The sequence below is a fragment of the Suncus etruscus genome, chromosome 6 (assembly GCF_024139225.1).
Source record: "Suncus etruscus isolate mSunEtr1 chromosome 6, mSunEtr1.pri.cur, whole genome shotgun sequence".
Taxonomy (NCBI): Eukaryota; Metazoa; Chordata; class Mammalia; order Eulipotyphla; family Soricidae; genus Suncus; species Suncus etruscus.
In genome coordinates, this window is record NC_064853.1 from 16,378,481 (window position 1) to 16,390,626 (window position 12,146).

A 12,146-nucleotide genomic window follows, 5' to 3' on the forward strand; every position below is an offset into this window, starting at 1 on the left:
GACCCAAAAACCAAGAAAAAAAAAATGAAATTTGTCTTTGGTAAGGTGAATGGCTATTCCAAAAGGAAATTAATCCACAAGATGAATAGCTATTCCAAAAGGGAACTAACCACCAGGAAATTCTCACTCAGAAAGTCAAATTACACTGAATATATCTATCTTACGCATCTCAATATTTAAAAAAAAAACTGATAAAAATTATAAACCCACTTCAAGTGATTACTTAAGGAAACCAGGACTTCAAAGGTCAGAATTTCTCATCTGAAGGAACTCCAAAGAAAGTATGGCTACCTGAGTGTTTAAATAAACATTTTCTCTAAACGAAGGTATGGTGAATATATCTCACTACTTTCAGTATGATCTTTGGGGGCCATGGACATGACTCAAAAGCAAGACCATCTAACTATCTTTATTTTGTTCTGGTTTGCTTTTTTGCAAACCCAGTCATGTTCAAGGCTTACTCTTGGCTCTGTATTTAGAGATCACTCCTGGCATGTTCTGAGGATGTTATGTAATGCCAGGAATTGAACACAAGTCAGCTGTATGTAAGATTGTATGTAAGGCCTTATCTGTTGTACTATCATTGTTCACCTGCCTTCACTTGAGTTTTTAAGACATATTAAAAATATTATAAAAGGCATACACCTCCATTGAAAAGATCTTTCATCTGGCCACGTCATTTGTGAAGATATCAGATATATGATAGAAAAGATTTCACTTAGAAATAAATAATAAAGGGGGGCCGGAGAGATAGCATGGAGCTAAGGCATTTGCCTTGCATGCACAAGGATGGTGGTTCGAATCCCGGCATGCTATATGGTCCCCTGGGCCTGCCAGGAATGATATCTGAGCGTAGAGCCAGGAGTAACCCCTGAGTGCTGCCGGGAGTGACCCCCCCAAATAAAATACCAAAAAATAAAAAGAAGAGGATCCTTGAATTTATACTTGTGTATCTTTAGGCCTTCTTTATATAGATGCAGAAAATATTCAAATGAGAAATTCATTAAATACCTTGGGTGCTTCAAGTATTAAAGATGAACTTATGTTATGAATTGTTCCTGAAGGTTCAGCTTTATCTTCATTAGTGTTGGAGGACAAAATATAATGACTTTCTTCCTCTTTATCATCTTCCTGAAAACAGAAGCACTTTTACATTAAAACAATTGAAGAAATATTGTTGTCAAAACTGAAGCTTTTAACACTGAAATATAATGGAACCATAACATCATATTCATTTTTGGTATAAGACATAATTGTTTAATATGTATATATATGTCAAAATTGTTATTGAAATAAGCTAATCACAATTTATACTTATCCCTACAATAAGTTATTACAATTACTTCTAATACACAGAGAAGTATTTATATTTATAGTCAGTGATGATATCTGTAGGATATTATAATTCTAGTACTTGTTTATCTTGAAACTGGAAGTTTGTAACTTGTGTTTTTTGTAGGGTTTTGTTTGCTTTATTTTTGTTTTTTGTTTTTTGTTTTTTTCTTGGCCACATCCAGGTAAGTTCAGGCTCTGCACTCAGAAATTACTCCTAGCAGGCTCAGGGGAGCATAGAGATGCCAGAGATCGAACCTAAGTTGGCCCTGTACAAGGCAAACACTCTACCTGCTATGCCAGGGGTGGCGAACACGCGGCTCTCGAGCCACATGTGGCTCCCGGCCAAAATGAATGCAGCTCTTTGCCTCTTATCATTATTTTGTATACTGTGGCTCTTTGCCAAGTTTGGATTTTGTTCTGCTGCTTCTGAGGAGGGCCCTCTGAGGAGAGATCTCCGAGCGTGGAGTCCCGTCTCCCATCCCTCAGAAACAATTGCATGGGCCAGCAAGCGGGGGACCCGTGTGTCACATGTGGGGTCACATCTTGCCGCTAGTTCTTAGTGTGGAGGACACAACACACCCTCACCATCACTGCAGGATTTTGACCCTCACTCAAAATGGCAAAATGCAATATGTGTTTAATAGTTTGTCGTTAAAATTAGATGCTTTTGTGTGAGTGTTTGTCTGTTTTGGCAGGTCACTGCGTGGTGTGGCTCTCTGACTCTCACAGTTTAAAATTTTGGCTCTTTGTGTCGAACTTGTTTGTCACCCCTGTGCTATGCTATTTCTCTGGCCCATTGACTATTTTCGTTTGGTTGGTTTAGGTTTTTTTTGGGGGGGAGGGGGTCACACCCACCTCAGGAGTTACTGCTTGCTCTGGATTTAGGAATCATTCCTGATGGCAGGGGAGTACCATATGGGATGCTGGAATTGAACCTGGGTAAGCCATGTACAAGGCAAATGCCCTACCTCTGTGCTATCACTTCAGCCCTGTTTTTTTTGTTTTGTTTTGTTTTGTTTTGTTTTAAGTCAGATCTGGCAGTGCTCAGGGTTTACCCCTATTTCTGTGCTCAGGGATCATGTCTGGTGGTCTTAGGGGACCATATAGGATCAAAGTCAAATTGGCTGCAAGCAATTGTACTATTGCTCCAGTCCCTTGATTCCATTTTGTAAACAGAAAAGAATTAAGAAGAAGAAGAGAATTAGAAAAGAGGTAACAAAGTTTGTTTATGCAGTCTTTTTGGCTCTATATTCCCTTTCTTGGGTGTCAGGTACTTTCTATTTTCTGACACAGGTAGGCTCTTTCACAGAAGGGCTTCATCCCAGCTTCAAAGGACAAATAGTGTTATCATGTTCTTTTTGTACCTGCTGCTTCTTCAGAGAGAAATCCAAGTTAACCATTATAAGAAAACATATTTGGGGCCAACAGGATATGAATTTTATTACTGGGAAATGTATAAATATCTACCTGGTCATATTTAAAATATTCCATAATGGTGCCAAGCAATTTCACTTCATCAGAAAAGCTGCAGCTATTCTGGCCTTATGAGCTCAACACTAGTCTCAGATCATGACAGTTAGTATTTGATCAGGTCCTCCAGATATATCAATCTATGGTTACTATTTGATATGCTTTGTCTCATCTTAGTCTTCATAATAATACTGTAAGAATGATACTTATGTAAAAATAAAAACACTGGACCGGTGAGATAACATGGAGGTAAGGTGTTTGCCTTCCATGCAGAAGGACAGTGGTTAGAATCCCGGTATCCCATATGGTCCTCCGTGCCTGCCAGGGGTGATTTCTGAGCATAGAGCCAGGAGTAACCCCTGAGTGCTGCCAATAAATAAATAAATAAATAAATAAATAAATAAATAAATAAATAAATAAATAAATAAATAAATAAAATAAAAACACTGAATGAACCTAATCACTGTTAATCTCCAAAAGCCTATGAGGTCTACATTATTGTTTTTTTCTGATTCTGCATGTCAAGGATCTTAAGAAATGTTTCTAATACACATAACAAGCAACAGAACAAAGCAATGAGATGAGGTTACATTCTCCAAAATCCAAATTCCTGAGGATGACTCTGTTCTTCCTGCCTATATTATAGCTCCAAAATTCAACTTACCACTAAAGGTTTACAGATGCCAAGGTGCACTATGCCTGGTGGAACAGCTTTCAACACTTCCACAGCATTTGCAAGTGCGGTGTTGTCCAAATAGTACTCATTGACTGACACCAAACGGTCCCCTGGTAATAGCTCCCCACTTCTTTCTGCGACACCATCTGCCACCAAGGAGCGGATCACAATCACTGACTTTGTGGGGTCTAAGGGATCCTAAGGACAAAGCAGAGAAAGAAGAGTCAGTATCCTGAGAGCACATATCCACCCTTACAACAGCTCATGTTTACTTATTAATCTTATGTAATGTTTTACTTCATGTATCTAAGATCTATCATTACACATTTGCAATGGATACCAGTTAACACTTTCAGCTGCATGTCTGAGTGCTTAATTTATAAACATTTCAAAAATAATCAAACAAAACAACTTGGTGATGTATTTTGTTCATCTACAAAAGGCCCGAGAATAGTTGGGCAAGAGTCTCTGGCATCCTCAAGCATGGTCACACTATAAATCTAAGAGCAGCTCATTTATAATTTTTGGAAATTTGGACAAAAGGGAACTTTAAGACCTGTGTTCTAAAGGAACTAATAGAAACCTCTGCTTAAATCCCATTAAAAATAAAAGAGACAGAAACCATAGAATATTTCACTGCATTAAGATTTTTAGTTAAGAATACAGCCATATAGGGGCCGAAGTGGTAATGCTAGAGATAAGGGCCTTGCAAGTGCTAGCCTAGAATGGACAATGGTTCGATCCCCCGGCATCCCATATGGTCCCCCCCCCCAAGTCAGGAGTTATTTCTGAGCACATAGCCAGGAGTAACTCCTGAGTGTCAAATGGGTGTGCTCCCCTCAAAATATACAGTCATATATTATGACATGGTGTCAGTGGCCTCATGTGAGTACCATCCCAATGCAGAGAAAGTAGGATGCATGAGCTAAAGCAATAGCACAACAGATCAGGCACTTGCCTTGCATGCGGCTGACCCAGGTTTCATCCTCAGCATCTCATATGATTCCCAGAGCTTGCCAGGAGTAATTCCTGAGTGCAGAGCCAAGAGGAACCCCTCAGCATCACTAGGTGTGAGCCCTCCCCAAAAATAAAATAAGTAAGTGGACTGTGGCTGTAGCTCAGTGGTAAAGTGCATGTCTCTGTTGTGTGAGGCCCTTTGTTGGATTGCAAAAAAAGAAAAGAAGGAAAATTAATATGCTAGGCAAATAGTTCTCTTTCATTGAGAAATCCTGTGTGGCTTTTTTTTTCCTCATTAAGCACCAAAGATAAAACCAACATTCAAGCAATATATTTGGTTGGTAAAAACTCATTTGTAAGGGCTGAAGTGATAGTATAGCAGTAGGGCATTTGCCTTGCACCTAGTCAATCTGGGACAATCCTGAGTTCAATTCCCGGCCTCCCATATGGTCCCCCAAGTCTGTCAGAAGTGATTTCTAAGTGCAGAGCCAGGAGTAACCCCTGACACCACCGTGTATGGCCCCAGATCAAAAAAAAAAAAAATCCACGAGCTGGAGAGATAGCATGGAGGTAGCGTATTTGCCTTGCATGCAGAAGAATGGCGGTTCGAATTCCGGCATCCCATATGGTCCCCCATGCCTGCTGGGGGCGATTTCTGAGCACAGAGCCAGAAGTAACCCCTGAGTGCTGATGGGTGTGACCAAAAAACAAACAAACAAAAATATCCAAACATAAGCAAAACAAAAACTCGTTTGTAACCTCACTATTATTTAAATTATTTTATTCAACGATTTCATAATTAAAAGGTCCTAAGTGCTTAAACATCATTGAATCAATCAGTTCTTCTCACAACTCCAGGGCACAGATAGACTTATTGCCAGGACTTTGCAGATGAGGAGGCTGAGATTTAGAACTGCCAGGATCAACCAATTGGGAAGGTCTCGCTGGGATAACCAACCGAATTGGTCTAGGCCCTGAGTCCTGCTGTCTTTTTACCACCTCTCCAATAGAAGAAACTGGAAACAAAGATCTACGTGGAGAAGAAAAAGATTCACATGGAGAATACATGGTGTAGCCCAATGATCTTCAAAAACTGACTCACAAACCAGTGCCAAGATGCAGGCCTAGAAAGCTTGAAAACCACTGGTCTACTTGGCTTAGTTCTAGCTATGGGTTGTGAACCCACATGTGGGACATGTTCTGGTCTGTGGTCTAAAAAGCTTGAAAACTGCTGGGTTAGTAAACAATCTTCATTTCTTCATTTGTTCTGCTGGTGGACGTCCCTGAGACTAACCATAACCTCAGACTTAGCAAGGAAGAGTAAAGTAGTAAATCAAAACCATAGCATAGTAAAGAGATGGTTAAATCAAAACCATAGCATTGATTTGTCTGTTTTGCTTCTATTGTTCCATTTGAAGCACACTGTTTCACAAAAGTTACAGGACTGTGGGATTCCTTCACCACTAGTTTCTATTACGCTCTTACAGAGAAAGTAAAGGCAGAACAGTATTCTGTGTGTTCAAAGTTTGATTCTGCAGTGAGCAAAGTGCAAATTTTCAAGTTCTAGGAATTGTCTTGAAATATCTAATAGTTGTAGGGTTTTTATTGTTGTTGTTGTTTTAATTTATTTTCAGGCTATACTGGAAAGTACTTGGGGGTTACTTCTGGCTCTGTCCTCAGGAATCACTTCCGGCAGGGGATAGGGGACCATATGTGATTTTGAGGATTGAACCCAGATTGGTCACATACATGGCGAGTGCCCTACACACTATACTATCACTCTGGCCCCTGATAGTTCTTTTATTTATTTGTTTGTTTATTTATTTATTTTTATTTTTTAGTGTTTTGGTTTATGGGCCATACTCAACTGAGCTCAGGGCTTATTCCCTTGCTCTACTTTCAGGAATCATTCATGGTACTGCTAAGGGACTGTATGGGATCAAACTCTGATTGGCTACATGCAAGAAATGGCCCTCCCATGCATTGCACTACCACTTTGGTTCTAGAGGTATCTGATAGTGCTTCTCATCATTTCTACCCCATTTTCTTTTCCTTTTTCCTTTTTTATTTTTTTTGTTTTCTGGGCCACACCTGATGATGCTCAGGGATTACTCCTGATTATGTGCTCAGAAATTGCTCCTGGCTCTGGGGACCATATGGGATGCCCGGGGATCAAACCAAGGTCTGTCCTGGATTGGCCATGTGCAAGGCAAATGCCCTACTGCTGAGCTATTGCTCCGGCCTCCCAATCCCATTTTCTATACCTCAAGGTTCATTGTAAGTCCTGCCTAGAATATTAAGCAAACATACCATATTTAACTCATCACAGCCCCTCAGATATTCCCTTGAATTATGCCTTTAAGTTGTAATTTTTCTCACATTCTTTCACTAACTTTGCTTTCCCAATGTCCCAGTCAGGAAGTGTAGGGTAATCCCCCACCCCTCTAACCCCCAATAAATTTCTTAAATGTTCCATGAATAACACCCCGACTTTATAAAGGACTGAAAAGTAAAACGACTCATGGAAACTTCTTAATAAACTACACAGAATTAAACTATATGCACCAATATTTTCAAGTAGAGGGAGCTATTGCATAGGAAGAGAAAAAAGGAATTATATATACACATATATATATAAATATAATTTTTTAAAGGCCCAGTGGCATGTGAGTAGACAATTGGGGCAGTAATAGGAAAGAGCTGTCTATTTTGTCACCGGCCACCATGAATCACAACACGCAGTTCATTCCGAAATATGACACCATTACATTTTAAGTTTGACACGCTAATAAATAAGCTGTACAATTATGTCCTTCATTTAGGATGTCAGTTTTTGATGAAAGGCTTTCTTTTATGGGGGTGGGGGGAGGTAGGGAAGCTACACAATAGCCTGTTCCTTCATGAAATGCACAGAGCAGCAGCTTGCATTACTCCATATGAAAAATAGCTCAACTTTCCTCAAGAACGTGGTGCCGGAGATACGGCAAGCAAACAAGGTTTGCACCCGGTGGGAGAGAGTCAGTGGAACAACTTCCAACAGTGGGAAATCAGAAAGGACTATTTTTATTATTTTGTTTTGGGGCCACAATTTATGGTATTCGGAAGTTACTCCTGGCTTTGCGCTCAAAAATTGCTCCTGGCATGCTGGGGGGGGGGGGGCATATAGGGTGCTGGGGATTGAATTTGGGTCAACTGCATGCAAGTCAAATGTCCTGCCCACTGTGCTATCACTCTGGTCCCCATCATTTTGTTTATTTTATTTATTTATTTTTGGTTTTTGGGCCACATCCAGTAATGCTCAGGGGTTGCTCCTGGCTATGTGCTCAGAAATCGCCCCCTGGCTGGGGGACCATATGGAACACTGGGGGATCGAACCATGGTCTGTCCTAGGCTAGCACAGGCAAAGGCAGATGCCTTACTGCTTGCACCACCACTCCAACCCCTATTTTTTATTTTTTAACTACAACAGGTGAGTCAACTTTTCTGAATGCAACCTGGTTGAAATGTGAACTAGGAACATTTTCATCCAAGGAAGATGAAACTGGACATGAAGGAAATAGGGAGAGGAATTGATTACCCTTATTCAGACACAGTCACTGCACACACTGACTTAACGAGGGGTGCGGTCTGCACTTGAGGAGCCCGGCCCTCAACAAGTGCCAGGTGTGGGATCTGACCATGCTTCAACCAGGCTCTAATGGGGGTAAATAGATCACCCCCCTTGCCCAAAGGAGGGAGGGCTCCCAGGGCAGCTTCTTTATCACTTAACAATCTCCCCTCCCCTTATTCTGCCCCTGTCCCAGGATGCATAATTGCGCCTTCATTTTCTCTGATCAGTTTTCAGGCTGTGCTTTCCCATGCAGGGGAAGGAAGTTGCTTTAATGAGGAACAGTTCTTTCTGGCCACTGAGTGCAGCAGTCGTCCTGGGGGGCGAGGAGGAGGGGGATTCAAAGGAAGAAAACAACCTGCAGCTATTGCCTTCAGTGGTGGCAGCAGGTTCTGAGGTTTTGCTGCCTCTCATCAGGAAAGTCTGCTGAAAATACGGTCCATGCTGTTATGCTCATGTTACATTGAACAAAAATGCTCCACAGACATTTGTTAAAAGGGCTCAGCCTAGCTCCTACATCCCAAGCAGGCTTTGAAAGTCTCTATCATAGGGGTCTCAAACTCAACTTACCTGGGGGCCGAAGGAGGCAAAGTCGGGGTGAGGCAGGGTCGCATAAGGGATTTCGCTTACCAAATATTCGCAATAAAAATCGCATTAGTAAGAAAAAAAATCGCAAAAATTCGCATTAAACATTTGCATACCCTGAACAGAACTGTTCGGGGTATGTGAATGTTTAATGCGATTTTTATTGTGATTATTCGGTAAGCGAATAATTGCGAATACTACGATATTTTGAAGGCCAGCCGTGGGCCACAAAATGTTGTACAGAGGGCCACAAACGGCCCGCGGGCCACGAGTTTGAGACCCCTGCTATCAGTTTGTATCACCCTGGGTCACAACTTCCCCCTTTCCTTTCCTTTGTTGTTATTTTCCACAACCGGAAGTCACACACTCTAGCTGTGGTGCTCACATATTCTCAGTTATGGCACAAGGGAAATTGCATATCGAGTCATGGAGCTGGGGACTTTCTCAGCAAGGCCCTAGAATTGGCACTCGGGGCCAGTGTTGGGGTGCAAATGCATATTTCACAGGTGCAAGACAATGGCTTGACCACCAAGCTGCTGACCCATACCCCCTTGATCCTAATTCTTAAAAAGAACATTTCTTTTTTTAATTTCTTTTTTTTAATGTTTGGGTCACACACAGGCAGTGCTCAGGACTTACTCCTGCCTCTGTGCTCAAGGATCATTCCCCGGGGTATTCAGTGGCATCTGAAATGCTAAGGATCCAGCCCAGGTAGGTGTATGCAAAGAAAGAACCCTTTTTGCTGTTCTATCTCTCCAGGCCCTATCATAATTTTTAAACCTTTCATTTTCTTGTTCTGGTTAAATACTGCAAGGAACACTGCACCCAAGAATCAAGACGTCTCAGATTCATCAACAGAGGGCAGTAAAGACCAGTCACAGGTGACAAGAAGCGCTGGTTGAAAAAGCAAGAACATCTCCTTGGAAGGATTTTCCCCTCCTCTGTGAGTTAAACAAACCAAAGAACATAATGTTACAGAGGCCTTAAGAGTGTCCCAATGTTCGCTTCGATTCAACTATTTATGAAAGTTGTTCCCTACAGATTTTATAATAACAGCCAACTCTCATCAGCATACCAGCATAGAAGACAGGATTAAGGAATCCTGAGCCTCTTTACTGAGCTATAAAATCCTAAGATAACCCATCTAACCACTTGTGTCACAAGGAAATGAAATCACTGTAGCTGGGGCCAGATGGCCAAATAGGCCCGAGCATATGTTAACATGTGAGAGGGAGACCCAGGTTCAATCCCTGGCACTGCAGCACTGCATGGACTGCTAAACATTACCAGGAGCAACCCCTGAGCACAGAGTAGTCAGGAGTAGCCCCAGAGCACTTCTGAGTATGGCTAAAACAAACAAACAAAAAAAATTACTGAATCTGTCTGAAGAAGTGAAGGATTTTAAAGATTTCTCCTAGGGCTGTTAAAGTTGCACATTCATTATAAACATGGGCCATTTTAGAGTCTGAACAGTCCAGGAAGAGCTATTTCTCTCTGTTCACTGTATCCACGTCGCAGGTCTGAGACTTGTTCTAGTACTTAGACTCTGCCTAGTCATAAGCCAACATGTGTCCACTGGGTGGTCCATCTTTCTTTTCACTGATACCATTTTGGTTCAGCTTCTCATTGTTTCTTTTATTTATTTATTTATTTTTTTGTGGGGGAAGGGAGCTTTAGTAATGCCTGGTGGTGCTCAGGGGTTTCTCTTGGCTCTACTCAGAAATCACTCCTAGCAGGTTTGAGGGGATGCCAGGATCGAACCTGGGACTGTTTCCCAGGTCGGTTGTATGCAAGGCAAATGCTCTACCTGCTGTATTATCACTCTGGCCTTTCTCACTGTTTTTTTTTTTTTTTTTACCTCAGCAACTGCTAGTCTCCTGAGTATCTACCTGTTGCCCAACAGCTCTTTCTAGAGCCATGACAGCATGACCTAACTGCAAATAATGTCGCAGTTCCCCTGTGCTTCCAATGCTTGGGTGACCTCCCTTAAGCATCAAGTCTTTACTGCTGGGAAAAGACATTCTTGCAGGACTACCAATTCCATCTCATCTTCGCATCCACTGCCACTCTCTGCCCACTTGCCCCAGTGGCCCCACAAGTCAGAACTACTGAATGTTTTGGCAGATTTCCAGTCACCCTACAGGCCATTCCATCTGCCAGGAATGCTCTTCCGGGCCCCATGCCCTGAGCCTCCATCACACCCCAATTCTGCCTCATCAGCTCTAGCCTTTTCTCCAGAAGATATCTCCCAACTTTGCAGCCCATCCAGCTCTTCCACTTCTATAGTGTTCCAGATCTGAACTTTCCAAATCCACTGGCCGTTCACCCCTTTTAGGGGAAAAAAGTATACAGTGAATTTCTAGCACTTTTTTTTTTTTTTTTTTGGCTTTTGGGCCACATCCAGCAGTACTCAGGGGTTATTCCTGTCTGTGCACTCAGAAATTGCTAGTGGTAGGCTTGGGTGAGCACATGAGATGCTGGGGATAGAACTCAGGAATAGAACTTACAGGGTTGGCCCCATGCAAGGCAAACGCCCAACCACTATGCTATTGCTCTGTTCCCTCTATCATTTTTTTTATGGTTTTTTTTTTTTTTTGTTGTTGTTGTTGTTGTTTGGGTCCCACTCAGCAGCACTCAGGGGTTACTCCTGGCTCTGCACTCAGAAATGGCTCCTGGCAGGCTCGGGGGACCATATGGGATGCTGAGATTTGAACCAATGACCTTCTGCATGCAAGGCAAATGCCCTGCCTCCATGCTATCTCTCCGGCCCCCCTCTATTTTTTTTTTATTTTTGGGTCACACCCGGCGTTGCTCAGGGGTAACTCCTGGCTGTCTGCTCAGAAATAGCTCCTGGCAGGCATGGGGGACCATATGGGACACCGGGATTCGAACCAACCACCTTTGGTCCTGGATCGGCTGCTTGCAAGGCAAACACCGCTGTGCTATTTCTCCGGGCCCCCCTCTATCATTTTTTAACAGGTCATCACCCTCAGGTGCCATTAGTGACTTACACTTAAATGTGGTTTAATGAATATACATGGAGCTGTTGGGGAGAGGAACAAACAAAAAGCACTGCCCACCCTCCAAACCCCCCAAAACAATGACACCTGTTTCATTTATATTGCCCTAAATTGTTGCAGGGCATCTCACCACACTTTGGGAAACATTGCTTTAACCCTAAGAAAGAACTTCTCTCCTCACATTTTGTCATAATTCACTTTCTTTTCCATTCCTGCTCCCCAGGAGTAAGTTTGGTCAATCTACTTAGTATATGGCAACACAGATCTTGGCCTTTTTTGCCCTGTAGCTCACTCTACAGAAATGATTTCACCAACCTACTCCTTTACTTAAACTATACTCTTTTTGAGTAAAGAGACTTTTGTTTTTAAAATTAAATCAGTGAAATACAGAGTTTAAAAGTTGCTGATAGTTGAATTTCGGTCATATAATGTTCTAATACCCATCCCTTCTTCAGTGATCATTTCCTGCCATCAGTTCCCCCAGTTCCCCATCTGT

The 12,146-nt window shown here is 42.1% G+C and overlaps 1 protein-coding gene across 1 annotated transcript in view; it reads right to left on the reverse strand.

Moving 5' to 3' along the window:
• PATJ (PATJ crumbs cell polarity complex component) overlaps positions 1-12,146 on the reverse strand; it is a 367,443-nt gene that overhangs the window by 248,289 nt on the left and 107,008 nt on the right. Inside the window, exons 18-19 of the mRNA XM_049774382.1 lie at positions 3,470-3,679; positions 1,012-1,131 (exon numbers count right to left, since the gene is read on the reverse strand). Coding sequence (XP_049630339.1) covers positions 1,012-1,131; positions 3,470-3,679 — 330 coding nt within the window. The remainder of the gene's footprint in view (positions 1-1,011; positions 1,132-3,469; positions 3,680-12,146) is intronic.